Below are 18,180 nucleotides of genomic sequence, written 5' to 3' on the forward strand. Positions count from 1 at the left end.
TGATCTGGGGAAAGTTACTCCCCCTCTCTGGGCCTCAGTTTCCTCATCTGTAAAGAACAGCTACCATATGGAGCTGTTGTAAGAATCAAATGGATTAGTTTCCCACAACCATGCCTGCACACAGTTACAAGGAGTAAGTGCTTATAAAACAATGTTTGGCTTTTAAGTAAAAGGTAGCTATGGTTGCTATCCCTATTTTACAGATGAGAAAACCGAGGGACCAGTTAAGATGACAAGGGACAAAATTAGCCCCTTGTGAACAGGCTAGAACTGATACTTGAACCCAGGCAGTGTAGCTCAAGTCCAAGGCTGTGCCTGGCCCCTTTGTCTCACCCTGGGGGTCACTCAGCAGAAGGGGCAGCCAGGCGAGCCCAGCCTTCCCTCCCCACACTGCGCAGGGCCCAGGTTAGGCCCAGGGAGGAGTTGGGGCCTGTGTCATCTGTTCCGATGGCTGTGAGGCTAGGAGTCCTTGAGAGTCCCTCTCCAGCCCAGCCCTGCTGCCAAGTTGGCTGCCTGGACCTGCAGGAGTGGCAGGCAAGGCTGGCATTTAGGCAGGAGCAGGTAGCTGAGGCCTTCAGATGATGACGAGCGTGTAGCAATCAGCCTTGTGCATTCAGGTCTCTGCTCCAAAGTCCATTCCTTAGAGGAGACTGCCCTGACTGCTGGCTCCACGGAGCCTCGTCACTCCATCCCCTTTCCCCTGCTTCGTGGCCAGCATAGATAGCCCTTGCTTACCACTCTCTGAGGTTATCTTTCTTCTCACGTGTTCCTTCAGCATATATTTATTGAGTACCTACTATGTGTCCAGGACAGTTCAAGTTCTGGGGACACAGAGCTGAACAAAACCAGCAAAAATTCCAGCCCCATGGAATTGACATTCTAGTGTGGGGAACAAGGCAAAATGTAGAGTATGTTAGAAAAAGCTGGAAACAAAACTGTCCATCAGTTGGTGAATAGATATACAAAATGTGATATATCTATCCATACGATGGAATATTATTCAGCAATAAAAAGGACTGAACTCCTGACATACGCTACAGCTTCATAAACCTCAAAAACATTTTGCTGGGTGAAAGAAGCCAGACACAAGAGACTGCATATTGTATGTTATCATTCATATGAAGTATTCAGAAAAGGCAATTAGAGAGACAAAGTAGATTAGTGGTTGCTGGGAGCTGAGTGTGGGAATGGCGATTAGCTGTAAATGGCCATGAGGGATCTTACTGGGGGGAAGGGGATGAAAATGTTCTAAAACAGATTTACGGTGATAGTTGCACCGCTTGGTAAAATTATTAAAAATCACTGAATTGTATATTTGAAATAGGTTTTATGTAACTCATAACTCAATGAACTCTATTTTTTCTTTAAGTAATATGTGTTAAGAAGAGCAATACAGCAAGAAGGGGGACCAGGGAATAACTATGTAGTATGTTTGGGAGATGCTGGATTTCAGATAGTTACCAGGGAAGCCTCACTGAAGTCTTTTCTGAGTACAGATCTGAAGGTGAGAAAACAAGCCATGCAAGCACATGGGGGCATATCTAGGCAGAGGGAGTAGCAAGTGCAAAGGCCCTGAGGCAGGAATGTACCTGTGTATCTGAAGAGCTGGAGGGAGAGAGGTAGAAGAGGAGGGGTGGTTGGGGTGGGTGGTGGAATGTCTTGTAAATCAAAGACCTTTGGTCTTTACTCTGAGTGAGAAGAGGAGGTGAACAGTGATTGTGGCTTTGCCGACAACCGTGTGCAGGATATGAGAGAAAGTGCCTGTCTCTCCCGGGATAACATAAATTCAGGAGGGTGGGAGCTTCGTTGCTTTGCTCAGCGCCTGGAAGGGCGTGACTCAGAATTGGTTCTCCCTACCATTTGGTGAATTAGGTTACCTGATGTCCGGCAGTGTGGTAACGGCAGGTTAGAGCAAGCTTAGAGTGGCTACGAGTTTGGGTTCTGGAGGTCAGTCTGCTTACAGGTGAATCCTTGCTCCACCCCTTACTGTTCTGTGAACCATTAAGTTAGTCAGTCTGGCCCTCATTGTCCTCCTCTGTCAAATGGAACTTAAACTCAAGGTAAATGGTTTTGCACAGAGCGTGCCTGGGACAAGGTAAATAGATACTTGATAAATGTTAGTTTTTATTATGATGCACAAACACAGTCTCATGATTCCTTATGAAACTGGCAACAGGATCCCCATGTTATGTGTAGGTGAGCCCTAAAAGGTACAGTAGGACACTGGGCTAGTAGGTTGTGGGACAGCAGTGTGAGGCCTTCCAGACTCAAGAGGAAGTAGTAGCTCTTCACCGCTGTGCTAAATCAAATGGTGGGGTGAGTGAGTGAATGGGTCCAGGGAGACCTCGGCCTGGTCCTTCAGATCCCCAGCTGTTCGCTCCTATATTATATTTAGGATGTGGCAGCTTTCAGGGACTCTGAAGACAGAGGCTTAACAAGAGAGCTTCACTCTTCTCTCCCACGAAAACCTGAGCTGGAGGGAGTCCACAGCAGGTGAGTGGGTGACTCTGCGAGATCACCCAGGGACCGGGCTCCCTCTGTCTGGGAGCTCTGCAGTCCTCCAGGCTGTCGCCCCTGGGCCTGTGGGGAGCCTGGCCCCCACCATCGGGCTCTCAGGAAGGAAGAGGGCAAGTGGAGGGCACACCGCTTCCTTTTAAGGACCCGACCTGGAGGCAGCACACATCCCTTCAGTCTGGATTTCGACACCTGGTCACATGCAGCTGCAAGGGCGACAGGGAAACAGCGAGTTTCTAGCTGGGCAGCCACATACCCACTAAAACCCGGGGACTTCTATGACTGAAAGGAAGAAAGGGAAATGGGACACGGGAGCCCATCACTACTGCCTGTCGGTGGCAGCAAGTGTCCCTCCCTTACTCCCCTACTCCGGAAGGTTTACAAATGGAGGCGAGATTAAAGCTGGGAAGGTGGACATAAATACTTGGATGAAAAACGTAGGTGAGACAAGGGCCCTCCGAAGACGAGGCCATGTCCATCTGCTCTTTAAAAGTGAGTTCCCTGCCATTCGCTTCTCATCTTCCATGGCTAACGGAAGCAGAGACAGTAGCTATGCCTGTCCTCCCCAGGCCCCGCCTGCTCCTGGTATCTAATGGCACTGCCCTCCCCTGCAGTGTTGGGTCTACAGGGCAGAAAGAGCACTGGTTACACCCCTCCTTCCCCACCCCCCCCCCACCTCCTGGGGTCTGAGGTGTTCCCTTGCCAGGTGCCAGGTTGTTATTCTCCCTCCAAGGACACGAAATCAGTGTGACTCCCATCCCAGAAGGTATAGCTTTACCTCTTCTATCATCACCTACTCACACCCAGACCTTTTGTTTGGAAAGGTCAGATGTAAATGGAACAAGCATTTTTACAAATGTACAGAGACCATGTGGGCCACTGTAGGGAGACGTGGCAGGCAGGGCACCCAATGACCAAGTGGTCATTGTTTTCAAGACCTGGGACTAGTCGTCCAAGAAAGAATCTCAGAGGCTGAACCAGAATTAATTCCTGAGGCCCCCTCTGGTCAGCTGCCACCCAGAGGGTGCACCAACCAGGTGAACCTGGGCTTGCTGTTAGGGGGAAGAAAGATGCACCATACACAGGAATGATGAGGGTAGAATTCCAAATTTTCGAAATAGTCTAAATAACTCCCAACCCCTTTGACCTGATCTTTACCCAGGAGATAGAGATAAATCCTTTCTGGTGACAAACACATTCAGTGACCAAAGTACCTTACTAAAGTGTATGGACCAGGAAGAGGTAGAGATCCTTGTTGAGGTGATTTTTTAGAAGCCCTTTCCACCTCTGAATGATGCTAGCAGTCTGAGGATGACAAAGGCCATGAAATGTGCATTGAACACCTTGGCTGCTGGCCTATTGTTAGGCAGCTTTTGCAACGAAAAGAGGACCAACGTCAGCCTTTAAATGGTCTAGAAAGTGGGAAACGTGGCAGTGTAGTTTCAAGGGCCGTAGTGGCGTGGCAGGAGGTGGCTGACCTCCTGGAACAGCAGCATCATAACCCGGAAAAGTACAGAAGGGAGACCGATACCACTGGCAGACAGAGCGCCGCGAGGCCTCATGCTGTCAATCTGCCAGGAGCAAGTGGAGCCACGGGGCCTCCCCAACCACAAGACAGAACAGGACAAATTCTGGCAGAAGTGCGTCACAGAGGTAACTTCTGCATCAAAAACATATAAAGGTACACTATGAAAAACCTGTGAAAACTCGACTGGCCTTGATGGTGTTAGGAGAATTCACTTCATGATCTTTCTACGGCAGTAGAATTATTTAAAAATGATTCCCAGACTTCCCTGGAGGTCCAGTGGTTAAGACTCTGCGCTTCCAATACAGGGGTGCAATTTCGATCCCTGGTCAGGGAACTAACATCCCACGTGCCACATGGCACGGCAAAAAAAACAACAACAAAAAGTGAAGTGATTGCCGACAGTTTCTTTTAAAATCCAAACACACTACTTTTTTCCTTCACATGAAGGAGAGACAACTCTTGTTCAAGCAGGTAGAGAAAGGCCAGAGGCATCAGTGGGTCTGAGGTTCCTGAATCCAAAGGGATACATGAGTGGACCTGAGAGTTGCTCGTGCGGTGGCAGCGTGGGTGTAGGGAAGAACCACCAACTACTAAGGAGGAACGAGGACACAGGTAGGTGGGCAGAGGTGGCCACCACTTCCCGTGGGCAACCTGACATCTATGATCTCATGTGGTCCTGACATCCACCCATCTTACAGGTGAGGAAACCGGAGGTTCAAAGGAGTTAAGTGACCTGCCTGCTGTTGCACACCTGGAGGGGGTGGTGGGCGGAGAGGCTCTTCCCAACGTCTAGGCCCTCTTTCCCTGGACCACAGGCTCTTGCGGAGCACTGGGGAGGTGGGGGGCAGGGGGAACGGGGGCGGGGTTCCCAATTTGTCTGGGATATGGCACCTGTTCACCAACTCTGAGTCAACCACAGTGAGGGCCTGGAACACCAGGTTGCCTGGAAGGCTTGGCAGGGAGAATGCCAGAATCAATGAGCAACGTCTACCATGGAACAGAGAGGCTGGGGGGAATTGGATGAGGTATTTACCCAACTGCTTCTGGAACAGATTTCTAAGCCCTAATGGACAGAAGCCTTTCCCCCAATGTACAGTCATCCCTCCAAGATATTGTGTTCAGTTCCAGACTACCACAACAAAGCAAATATCACAATAAAGCAAGTCACATGAATTTTTTGATTTCCCGGTGCATATAACAGTTATGTTTACACTATAGTCTATTAAGTGTGCAATCGCATTGTGTCTAAAAAAACAATGTATATACCTTAATTTAAAAATACTTTAGGGGGCTTCCTTGGTGGCGCAGCGGTTGAGAGTCTGCCTGCCGATGCAGGAGACACGGGTTCGTGCCCCGGTCTGGGAAGATTCCACATGCCGCGGAGCGGCTGGGCCCGTGAGCCATGGCTGCTGAGGCTGTGTGTCCGGAGCCTGTGCTCCGCAAGGGGAGAGGCCACAACAGTGAGAGGCCCGCATACCGCGCAAAAAAACAAAAAACAAAAACAAAAACTTTAGGGCTTCCCTGGTGGCTCAGTGTTTGAGAATCTGCCTGCTAATGCGGGGGACATGGGTTCGATCCCTGGTCTGGGAGGATCCCACATGCTGCAGAGCAAGTAGTCCCGTGAGGCACAGCTACTGAGCCTGCGCATCTGGAGCCTCTGCTCCGCAACAAGAGAGGCCGCGATAGTGAGAGGCCCGCGTACCGCGATGAAGGGTGGCCCCCACTTGCCACAACTAGAGAAAGCCCTCGCACAGAAACGAAGACCCAACACAGCAAAAATAAATAAATTAATTAATAAACTCCTACCCCCAACATCTTTAAAAAAATACTTTAACTGCTAGCCATCATCTGACAATGCAGGGTTGCCACAAACCTTTAATTTGTTAAAAAAAAAAAAAAATCCAAACTGAAAACAACCCTGCAGTATCTGCGAAGTGCAATAAAAGGAGGTATGTCTGTATAGAATGTGGCCTTTTGGCCTGAAGGGATTTCTACGAAAGGTCAAGGAAAGGAGGGCTTATTGTCTTTTTGTTCCAATTTATTTTTAAATAAATAAAAAAACAAAAATCATGGATGCTGAAGTGGGTCATTAAAAAAAATAAAGTGTGGTATGACCAAAATTGTTTAATATTTTTTCCCTTTTTGTTTTTAATTATTTATTTATTTATTTTATTTTGGCTGTGTTGGGTCTTCGTTGCTGCATGCGGGCTTCCTCTAGTTGCGCTGAGCAGGGGCTACTCTTCGTTGCGGTGCGTGGACTTCTTGTTGTGGTGGCTTCTCTTGTTGTGAAGGACAGGCTCTAGGGATGCAGGCTTTGGTAGTTGTGGTTCACGGGCTCTAGAGCACAAGCTCAGTAGTTGTGGCACATGGGCTTAGTTGCTCCATGGTATGTGAGATCTTCCCGGACCCGGGATCAACAAACCTGTGTCCCCTGCATTGGCAGGCAGATTCTTAACCACTGCGCCACCAGGGAAGTCCCTAAGACCGACATTTTAAAAAAGTGAAATAGAGTAAGAAAATATCAGAGCTTACCACAGGTGGTAAGGCTAAGTCTTGTTTGCTGAAACTTTATGGGCACTCAGTTGGAATATAAGATGTATTTCATTCAAGAAGATCTGAAAGATGCTATTTTTTTTTTTTTTTTTTTTTTTTGCCATACGCGGGCCTCTCACTGTTGTGGCCTCTCCCGTTGCGGAGCACAGGCTCCGGATGCGCAGGCTCAGCGGCCATGGCTCAAGGGCCTAGCCGCTCCGCGGCATGTGGGATCTTCCCGGACCGGGGCACGAACCCGTGTCCCCCGCATCAGCAGGCTGACTCCCAACCACTGCGCCACCAGGGAAGCCCTGAAAGATGCTATATTTTTAAGAAGTCTGTTTCTGGAATGGGACATCTCATGTAGTGTCCTGTGGTAACTTTGGTAGAGTTTAAATTAGCATTCCCACTTAGAAAGAAAGCACATACTGAAATTTATTTTAAAAGGGAAGGCCGTTTTTATTAAACTTGTACATTTTACTTTCTTCCTTTCAGAATCCTAATTAAAAAAACTTATGTTTCTGCTTACTTTAAAAAAAAACCAGAAAACAAACAAAGGAAACTATTAAAACATCACTTGTGACGGGAAAGGAGGCAATAGGATTCAACATAAGCTCAGAAAACTATACCTGGAGCAAAGAAATAAATCGAAGAGGAACCTACTCCGATCTAGGGCTAGAACATCTGCAACGTGCACAGCCCTTCATTAAGAGAATTTCCAAAGCAAACCCATCCTGGGAGACCAGGGAGCAGCCCTCTTACCTTCTGGATTAACAACCAGGCCCAAAGCCCTAATGATCGCGCAAATACAGACAAATCACTCTATTTGAAAAAGCACACACGTGTTCGACACTTGTCTCTCCTCCCTTCGCAGATTCTCTTCATTAACAGGGGGTTGAGGAGGGCAGCCCCTTGGCGACAGGGCATTCACAGGACGTAAGTGTTCTTGACCAGGTGCTCCTTGTCGTCCCCAGAGCTCCAGACCGTACGGAGGGTGCGCTCCTGGTTCCTCCGCGCCACCCTGATCAGGCAGGCCACGGAGGCTCCCAGCAAGAGGAACAGGACCATCACGAACAGCCCTGCCAGGACCACCACTGTGGATGAGAGAGAGGCCTCAGAACCAGCAGGATGAGGCGGGCCATAGCCAGAGTGTCCACGTGGGCTTGGGAGGAGGACCAGCAGCCCTTGGGCCAGACGTCCCCCCACCCCAACCCAGAAGGCTCTGGAGAACAGACACTGCTTGACAGGAAGTCCTCAAGGAGAGTCCCTACGGTCCTGAGAAGTAGGTTCCTGAGAAAAGGAGGTGCTATGCTATGTGCACATAGACAGAGTGGCTACTTGTGTTCCTCCTTTTTGAACAAAAAATCCCCACTTGAACTCTGTACTACCCTGCCACCTCTCTGGGGCAATCTGCACAGGAAAAGCACACATCTCTGGTGTGTGTGTGCAAACACCACCACCCCCAACCAGCCACAGAGAGAGATGTGGCCCTGCAGTTGGCTGGGGTGGCTGCCTGTGGAATGACGGAAGGGCAGAGGCACGGGTATATTCGGAGCAGGGCCGGGAGGGGACCCTCATGCTCCTAAGGGCCCAGGTAGATTTAATAGTGGTTGCCCCACTGCAGTTCCACTGGTCAGTTAAGATGATTTTTCTTCAGGCGGGGCTCCACCTAAGGAATGTGGCCTCCTATGGCAGCTACCCAGCTCCCTCTCCCCACTTGGCTGCAGAATTGGACAGGGTCAATTCACTCTCCATCTCCAACCCTCCAGATCCCTATGCCTGGCAAACCAGGTTCCAGCTTCATTTCTCTTCTAAAGCAGAGCAGACACACAGGCCAGGCCTGGACTCCTTAACAGGGAAACAGGTGGAAAGAGGCCAAACCAGTGTGGCAGGTCTTTTGTGCAAACACTACCATCCATGATTCAGGCTCAGAATCAGAAACAAAAGCTAGAGGAGGCCTAGCCTCCTTGTCAGACCAGACTGCTTGGGGACAACAGCACTGGCTGGGGCCATGCTCCACCCACACATGGCAAGGGCTTTCCACCCTCCTTTGTTATCACCCATGACCAACTCTGTACACCCCATGGCAGTAGAGTTCCCCCCCAAAACCTGGAGTTAGTCCCAGGCCTCAGTGCAGCAGATCCCACACACCTAAAACAGTAGGAGGTGTCCCCCAGTCACCCCAAGGCTGCCTAGGCAGAGACGGCCTCACTCCTAACCCGTTTATGTACACTGTACAATGGGACAAACATCCACCACACGTTCCAAGCTGCCTGGCCATTCTCGTGCAGAAACACGACTTTCTAACAGAACGATGTTTACAGTGAAGGATGATGTGCCCGAGACGACATGAGCCTGCAGAAAACACAGCTGAGCTTAGTCAAGGCAGGCAGGTGGAGGGGGGCAAGGGGCCGTTTACCTTTAGTGCGGGGCAGGGCAGGATACAACTGCTTGCCTGGAAGAAAACACACAACCCTGAGGTCAGCTTTCAGCCCTCCTCCCCTCACAGCTGCAGCCACCTGAGGATCCCCCTCAGCCCTGGGCCTTCACGCTCTTTCTGAACGACTTCTTCCAGCTCCTCTGAGGGTTCTGAGACCTTGCCACCCCAGTAGGGACCTAGGACACGTGTGCCCAATAGCTGGGGCCAAAGCCCACCCCTTTCCCTACCAGGGAGCCAGAGAAGACTAAGGGCAGAGTCCAAATGACAGCATTTGCAAGGCCTTCATTTTAGGGATGAGGAAAGGGACTGGTGTCCTCTCAGGAGGGTTCATCTGCCCACGGCTGTTTCTTGGAGTTAGGAGTCAGGCAGACTCACCGAAGCAGCGCTGCATGCACTCCTCCTTGGAGAGGTAGCTGTTTTTATTGCCCCGGCATCCGCCGTAGATGAAGTTATCACAAGAGTTCTTCTCGGCATTAAAGTACCAGCGTGGGAAGGATGCGCGGCAAGGCCCAGTGATGGCCTTGGCAGTGCAGTGCTCTGGGAGTGAGACAGCCCAAGGGATACAAATTAGCAGGGCCCAGGAGAGGTGAATGGAGCTACAATGCTCCCAAGCAGTCCTATGGCTGCCAGCCAATGGGGAAAACCTCTCTGTTAAAAGAAACTTGGCCATTACAGACGTGGCCATTCTGGCCCCCATTTTCAGGCATCTTTCTCTTTATGGCCAGACTACACTGCTGTGGAGGTTATTCTGTGTCAGTCACTGTTGTAGGCTCTCCATGTGCTAACTCGGTCTCTGAACCTTCAGAGGGGTCTCCACTAGGCCCCTCATGTCACAGTCAGGGACTCTGAGGCAGGGCTACAGCATCCCGCCCACAGCACAGCCGGTGGGAGGCCGAGGGCCTGCTGGGGCACATCCTGCTTCCTGCTGCCCCAGGGCATGCTCAGGAGTCCTAACACCTGGGAAAGGTCGGCAAGCCCTGCTCTACGATACCCGTCATGGAAGTCCGCACGTGTGTCTCAATTCCCAATGAAGTAAGAAAACATGTTTTTTAAGAGGTGTACCTTCATAGTTGAAAATATCACCGGACAGGTCATCAGAATCCTGCCTTCTGGGAACTGAAACACAAACATCCGTGTCAGGGAGGCTGGAATGGACACAGGACACGTCGCCTAGCTGGGGCTGAGTCTAAAAGGGCCCACCGAGGGAGCGTAGACACTCTGGCACCTGGAAGGGAGTGGAGCCCCCCTCTGTGGGCAGCTTTGCTCCATCACCTCCCAGTCCTAATGGGCTCTACGGCACACACAGAATGAATGCTGGATGGGGAAGCCTGCCTGTCACCTCAGGGGTTACTATGGAAACTAATCCCAGCCACAGTTTCTGGGGTGATGAGGAAGACCAGAGGCGTCCACTCTCTGACACAGGGAGGAGGGTCCCTTATTCTCTTGGGGGAATTTTCTTCTGAAACAGGACAGAAACCAGAGTTATGATGCCAGTTATGATGCCCCATGGCTCTGGATGACCTTGCAGAGGCCAGCCTGGGAATAAGCAATGAACCCAGGCAAAGCAATGGTCAGGACACTCACAGGATTCCTAGCCTAGCAAAACGGGAAAGTGACTTTAACCTAACTCTCAGCATTCTGCAAATCCACTGAACTAATAAATGCTCACTCTCATGTGGGTGCTGAGGTCAGAGTCAAAGGACCAGAATCAAGACTGCAACCAGTGTGTGGCCAGTGGCTGACTGGGGGCCCTCCTCAAATGGGGTAGGGGCGGACTCCCTCCCTCCACAGCAGGTCTCGCCCGGCAGAACCCACTGCCTGGGGACTGGCCTTTGGGAAAGCTGGACTGGACTTCCCAGTGCATCTGAACCACTCACCCCCGGCTCCTGATGCAGAGGGCTTTAAGCATAAAGGAGGAATGGGGCAGCTGCTGTCAGCACTACACAGCAAGCTAACACAAAGCTCCAGGTCAAGGACTGCAGTGGGAATGGAGGCGGGGGTGGCAGAAGACAGAGGACTCTTAGCACAGGGAGGGAGACGGACAGCAAGGACGACACGGAGCAAAGGAGATACAGCAAGCAAGGAGGTGGGATAGGGCAGTGAAGACAGCACGAAGGCTGAGGCCAGGGGACTGGAAGCCAGCCCACAGCGGGGGAAGGGGCCTGAGCCACGTGCAGCAGGAGCCACAACCCCTGGTCCCCCAGGAGGACGCTGAGGTCAGCCAGGAAGCACTGCAGAATCCCTCAGCCCTCTCGGCTGCTGAGCTCCCCAGCGCAAGGATGCTGGCCAGGAGCCGGAAGCTGGCAGCCCAGGCAGAGCCCCCTGTTCGCCAGCTGTGAGTAAACAGAACCAGGAGGTGGAAGCCCGTGTGCAATGCCCAAATTACAAATGTCCTTTCACATGAGCCATCTGCATGGCCCTCACGCCATCCGGGGTCTTCTTCAGAACCTACCACTTGGGACAGAGGAATGTGCTCCATTCCTGGACAGATCATGGATGGTGTGTACTACACGAGGACAAATGAAGAGCACAGTGAGAAAGTGTACCTCCAAGATTGCCTGGTGAAACAAAGCAAGCTGTATCCCTGAGGAGGCTTGGGCCTGTGTGCCTCTCACAGCGACTCCCATTTCTCCTTTATGTGGGCCCTTCAGTGCACATGCTGGACCACAAACCTGCCAGAACTTGGAAAATAAGGAACCAAGACTGCCCTTGTGGGTTAAATTTTAAGATCAACCAGCTGGGAATCAGAGCAAAGACGTGTGAAATGACATTATAAAAAGACAGAATGGCTTCCAGGGCCAAATAACCTGTTGAACTGTATTAACTCACCCAATGAATTCAAAAAGTGAAGGCCGTGGGACTTCCCTGCTGGCGCAGTGGATAAGACTATGTGCTCCCCAGTGGTTAAGAACCCGCCTGCCGATGCAGGGGACACAGGTTCGAGCCCTGGTCCGGGAACATCCCACAGGCCATGGAGCAACTAAGCCCGTGCACCACAATTACTGAGCCTGCACTTTAGAGCCCATGAGGCACAACTACTGAGCCTGCGTGCCACAACTACTGAAGCCCATGTGCCTAGAGCCCGTGATCCGCAACAAAGAGGAGCCACCGCAATGAGAAGCCCGTGCAGTGCAATGAAGAGTAGCCCCCGCTCGACACAACTAGAGAAAGCCTGTGCAGCAATGAAGACCCAATGCAGCCAAATATAAATAAATAAGTAAATAAATAAATTTATCTAAAAAAAAAAGATGCAGGTGTGTTAAAAAAAAAGACTATGCACTCCCAGTGCAGGGGCCCTGGGTTCAATCCCTGGTCAGGGAACTAGATCCCACATGCATGCTGCAACTAAGAACTCGCAGGCCACAACTAAGGAGCCCCACCAGCTGCAACTAAGAAGCCTGCCTGTTGCAACTAAGGAGCCCACCTGCCGCAACGAAGACCCCACACAACCAAATAAATAAATAAACAAATAATTTTTAAAAAGTGAAGGGTGTGCTCAGCACTGTGAATGTACTTCATGCTACTAAACTGTGCACTTAAAAATGGTTAAATGCTAAATTTTACATTTTATATATATATATATATATTTTGTTGTTTGTTTGTTTGTTTGTTTGTGGTACGTGGGCCTCTCACTGTTGTGGCCTCTCCCGTTGCGGAGAACAGGCTCCGGACGCGCAGGCTCAGCGGCCATGGCTCAAGGGCCCAGCCGCTCCGTGGCATGTGGGATCTTCCCGGACTGGGGCACAAACCCGTGTCCCCTGCATTGGCATGTGGACTCTGAACCACTGTGCCACCAGGGAAGCCCACGTTATGTATATTTTATCTTGCACACACACAAAGCTAAGAGGGTGGGTGGAAATGCAAAAAAGGGAGCGCTGGCAGGGTCCAGGAGGGAGGAACCCTCCCTTGTGCAGAGGCGTGGGGCTGGCCTAACCTGATGCCATTACACGTTCCCATCACAAAGCAGCTCCCCCAGTTCTGCCTCTCCCCTCATCAAGCAATGTTCTGGGAATGTCGCTGAGAGGTTTGCCTACACACACTAAGGGTGCAGGCACAGGGACAGAAGTGTCTGGTCCCTTTGGTGGTTCTGGTTCTCATTATAATTAATTAATAAACTGGCATTCTCATTCTCATTTGGCTCCCCACAGAGCTTGCCTGCCTGGGAGAAAATATGTTGCCAAAGAAAACGCCTCAGGAGCTGTGTAGTGCAGCCACGCTCGGGTGCCAGCAAATGAGCTTTCCGGGACCTCAAGGCTGGGGCCAGACTCTGGCTTGACCTCTAGGAAGATAGTTGTCTGTCTTCTCCCAGCAAAACACTACACCCTGTGGCTCCTTACAGAGACATGCCGCCTTAATGCCCACTGTCCACTGCTTGTGTTCTTAAAACTTAACTTTCCCCCTGAGAAACCAAGGAGTAACCAGAACGGAATGTACATTTGCTACTGTCAACTCCTGATTGGATCACAGCTGATAGAGGAAAACCGTGTTTTTCTCCATCACCATCTGGTAAGGTTGCCAGTTGCCCCCCCACCCCCGCCCCAAAAGTGAGGAACTCATCTGTACAATCCAAAACTAATACCAGCCACCTCGGCTCTCCAAACACTTGTTGAGCGCCTGCCGGGCACTGGGCACACAAAGGTCAATAAAATGTTCCTCAAGGCACTCAGTCACTGCTGGGCTTGTGTGTCTGCGCATCATGTTTTAAACCTCAGTTCACAGCCAAGACCACTGCTGTCTTCCTCTCTTTACACACAACTTTCATAAGCTTATCTGATTTCTGAATGCAGAGTTCAAAGCCAAGAGAGATTACAGCCAGTGCGGTGAGCACTGAGGGCACCAGCACATTCCGACACAGAATCATAACCCAGAGTTGACACCAAGCTGTCAGGAAAGGATGCAAGAAGTCCCGTAACAATGTTAAGGAAATCGCCAATGAAAATCTTTGACAGTTTGGCTGGCCCAATCAGCGGCTCTCTGCAACACCTAGGAAGGATCAGGCCCCAGAGGACCAATATCGCACTGCCATCAGGTCTCAAGGAGTCCCTCGAGGCTCCGTTCAGAGCCAGTGCACACTGTTGTGGGGCTTTACGTTTTTATTTACACTGGGACGCTCTCAGGGTCAACAGTATCTTGATTCCACAGAATCCCTCACGAAGGCTGAGAGAAGGATGGGTTCCAGAAGTATGTTCTAGTTTTAACTTGATTCATAACTTGGCTGGCTGGGTGAGCTCCTCAAGTCATTTGTCCCAAAGGTAAAAATAACCCAAATGCCCAGGAAGCAAGGGGGGCAGCCCGTCTGAGTAGACCTGGAGGACTCTGCTCAAACCAGGCCTGGCGTGGGACCTGCTCTCAGTAGTGGGAGAAGGGAAGTTGGGGAGAAGACGCAGTCATGTCACCCCTCCCCTGGCTTCAGTCTGCGGCCTACTCTCCCCTTTCTGGGAAGAGGAGGGAGGGTACCGCTGTGAAACCACCGTGTGGGCGACCTTCACACTGTGCCTGTTTCTTCTGCTTTTAAAAACGCCTCCCAGTTTCAGCAGTGAAGAACTGGCAAAGAGCAAAAGGCAGCTGTGTCCCAATGAATAAAGTGTCTCTAGATAATAAAACTGCCCCAACAAACTGTCTTACCTGTGACACCAGCACACTTTGCAAGACACTCCTCCTTGGTCATGTAGTTATTGTCATTCCCTCCACAGCCTCCATACACAAACGACTGGCAGGATCCATCAGTGACATTGTACCACCACCTAGGGATGGAGGCCCGGCATTTTCCCACACTCTTCGAAACTCGGCAAAAGTCTAAAATACAACCAACCAGAGACCAGTTAGCTTGGCAGGGCAATTCTGGCAAGACAGAACATGCACTGACCTGTAGGAGAAGGCCCACAGCTTTCCAGAGCCCCAAGAGGAGACCCAGAGCCTTAAGTTGCAGCACAGTTCCTCTGGGAACTGTTTCTGAAGTGTCGCCATCAGGCTTACCTAGTGATTCCTTCTTTGTATAGGAAGGCATCATCTAACGACAAAGACACCAACCCACCAGACTGAACTGAATTTCAGTTGCGTGTTGATTTTGTCCCTGCCCCCATTATCAAACACACAGACATCCAGTATAGAAAAAGGACTTTCAAAGGCAAAAAAATAGACTGCAGGACCCTTCTGGATATGTTCCCATCAAACTGGGCCAAGGGGAGCTTAGCACTGAAAGGCCAGAGCTGGGACTTCCCTGGTGGCGCAGTGGTTAAGGATATACCTGCCAATGCAGGGGACATGGGTTCGAGCCCTGGTCTGGGAAGATCCCACATGTCACGGAGCAACTAAGCCTGTGCACCACAACTACGGAGCCTGCGCTCTAGAGCCCACGAGCCAAAACTACTGAGCCCACGTGCCACAACTACTGAGCCCACATGCCACAACTACTGAAGCCCACACGCCTAGAGCCCGTGCTCCACAACAAAGAGAAGCCAGCGGGTGTCCCTGGTGGCGCAGTGGTTGAGAGTCTGCCTGACGAGCAGGGGACACGGGTTTGTGCCCTGGTCCGGGAAGATCCCACATGCCGTGGAGAGGCTGGGCCCGTGAGCCATGGCTGCTGAGCCTGTGCGACAGGAGCCTGTGCTCCGCAATGGGAGAGGCCACAACTGTGAGAGGCCCGCGTACCGCCAAAAAAAAAAAGTCAAAATACTATAGTTTGGTAGACCCAGCTTAAAATCAAAATGAACCAAAAAGCAGAGCGTGACTTATTTCTTGACACCCCGTTTCACTGCCTTCACAAAGCCTGATGGCAGGCACATTCTATGCACGATTTCTAATAGTCACAATAAAACTGTGACTCATGCAGTAACACCCCCACCCCTGCCCTTTACAAAGCAGAACACTGAGGCTTTGGGTAGGTTAAGCTAAGCAAGCAGCAGAGCTGTATATGAATTCAAATTGGTCTGATCAGAGAGCACAGGCACAAACAAAACGACCCCTTGGATGGAAAGAAAGAAAGAAACCACTATAGTGACGGGCCGTGGGAGAAACATGAAACTGAAGTTGCCTAAAAGCCAAAACATTCCTCAAGGCTTCATCACAACTGGAGGGTTCACCAAGGCCAGGCCCTCAGCTAGGCCTGTTTATGGCGACACTCAATGACAGGGTCATAGATAGCACCATACCAAAGAACTGGCCAAGGCTGAGGGGACTCGGTTGGACAATTTTCAGGAAGTTATTCCTTAATAAATAACTGTTCTTATTAAGAGATGACAAAATGATATACTGGTCTCAGAATAGTTTTGGAAAACAATCATGAAAAATATGTTTCAAGTTCTATTTCTGTACTCACAAATGCTAGTGCAAAATTAAATACGTTCTATACGTTTTCAAAACAGAATAAGAAAAACAGGGAAAAGCTGAAGGGCACCAAATTTGGATACACTTGCTTCAGAATATGGAAAAATGGAATTCCTGACTTTAGGAAACAGTAACATTCTCTTGGAAAGTATTAAAAATGGTTAAAATCACACAATATCTGACATATGAACCTAAATTACAAAACCCTGGCAGGCATTCTGAACACTGGCTATTACAAAATTGCCAAACAGACTGGTCTTTGTCACAAAAAACAGGTTTCTCTGGTTCTAAAGTTGCTTGAGGTTTATTTATTTATTTATTTATTTATTTTTGGCTGCGTTGGGTCTTCATTGCTGCGTGCAGGCACTCTAGTTGCGGCGAGCGGGGACTACTCTTCGTTGCAGTGTGCGCACTTCTCATTGCGGTGGCTTCTCTTGTTGCGGAGCTCGGGCTCCAAGGTGTGCGGGCTTCAGTAGCCATGGATCGCGGGCTCTAGTGCGCAGGTTCAGTAGTTGTGGTGCACAGGGTTAGTTGCTCCGGAGCATGTGGGATCTTCCCAGACCAGGATCAAACCCGTGTCCCCTGCATTGGCAGGGGCATGCTTAACCACCGCTCCACCAGGGAAGTCCCTTGATACACTTTTTACTCCCGTGGGTGCTATAAACTGAAGAACACCAACTTCTTGCCTCACTGTATACTAATAAGAAAGCCCTGGATCACCTCACAAGCTTGGAGCCACTCATGAAATGGTCCTTCTCCTCCCTCCATCTGTTTTCTATAGAGCGAAGCTCAGTAAACTTCTTTTTATGATGGGCCAAATAGTAAACACAGGCAGAATAGTGTGAACTCATGCACAGCAATGGAAACAATTATGAGTGTTCCGTGACCTTTAAAACGAAAAACTGTGGGCTATAAAGGTACAGAATAAAAAAAAAAAAAAAAAAAAAAGAATATTTATTTAGTACGCTATAAGTTAAAACATCAGAAACTTGAGAATTGGGGCTTCCTTGGTGGTGCAGTGGTTAAGAATCCGCCTGCCAATGCAGGGGACACGGGTTCGATCCCCGGTCCAGGAAGATCCCACATGCCACGGAGCAACTGTGCGCCACAACTACTGAAGCCAGCGCACCTACAGCCCGTTCTCCGCAACAGGAGAAGCCACCACAATGAGAAGCCCGCGCGCAGCAACAGACCCAACACAGCCAAAAATAAATAAATAAAATACATAAGTTTATTAAAAAGAAAAAAAAGAAACTTGAGAATCGAAGTGTTCAATCTTCTTTGTAAATAAATAAGTCGCCAAGAGTAGTCTGAACAGTGCTTGTGAAGGTCTATTCATATAACTCATGATACACAGCAAGCATCTTTTCAGTTCGCCTTAGTGAAGTGTCACACCTCTTTCTAGGTTTGGATCAGCTTCCAACATTTTATCCTTTGCCCTTTCAATGACACAAAATTGCTGAGAGTTGCTTGACTTTTTCTGGAAGTTTCTGCCAGCGACACTTCCACTGGATCATCCTTTTATTGTCACAACTACTTTCCTCATTTCTGTCGATAAGCTCCTCTGGCTGCATATCCGGTCTCAAATGGCAAGCAGTGTCCACATTCCCACAGTTAACTCATTCTTCTATCACTCCATTTATGTTCAATTGGAATTTCACTTCCAGTGTTATCACTTTTTCTCTTTGCTACACTTTGGTGGTTTTTTTGGCCAACTTCCTCTAGTGATTAACCATTTTTGTAAACTGTCACGTATACCGGGAAACAAGGAAGCAACACAACTACATGCTTTGCTGTGTATGAACTGAGTAACAGATGTGCAGTGGCCAACCACTATGCA

At 49.8% G+C, this 18,180-nt stretch overlaps 1 protein-coding gene across 1 annotated transcript; it reads right to left on the bottom strand.

Annotated features, from left to right (window-relative positions):
* Window positions 1-7,501: 7,501 nt before the first annotated feature.
* LOC132479591 (kunitz-type protease inhibitor 2-like) lies at window positions 7,502-15,024 on the bottom strand. The gene is made up of 7 exons (XM_060083132.1): window positions 14,991-15,024; window positions 14,640-14,810; window positions 11,467-11,520; window positions 10,077-10,130; window positions 9,390-9,551; window positions 8,994-9,029; window positions 7,502-7,668 (listed from the first exon to the last, which is right to left on the bottom strand). Exons 1-7 carry the CDS (start codon window positions 15,022-15,024, stop codon window positions 7,502-7,504), a joined length of 678 nt encoding a protein of 225 aa, XP_059939115.1.
* Window positions 15,025-18,180: the final 3,156 nt, after the last annotated feature.

This window comes from Mesoplodon densirostris, chromosome 19, assembly GCF_025265405.1.
Source record: "Mesoplodon densirostris isolate mMesDen1 chromosome 19, mMesDen1 primary haplotype, whole genome shotgun sequence".
NCBI classification, from domain to species: Eukaryota; Metazoa; Chordata; class Mammalia; order Artiodactyla; family Ziphiidae; genus Mesoplodon; species Mesoplodon densirostris.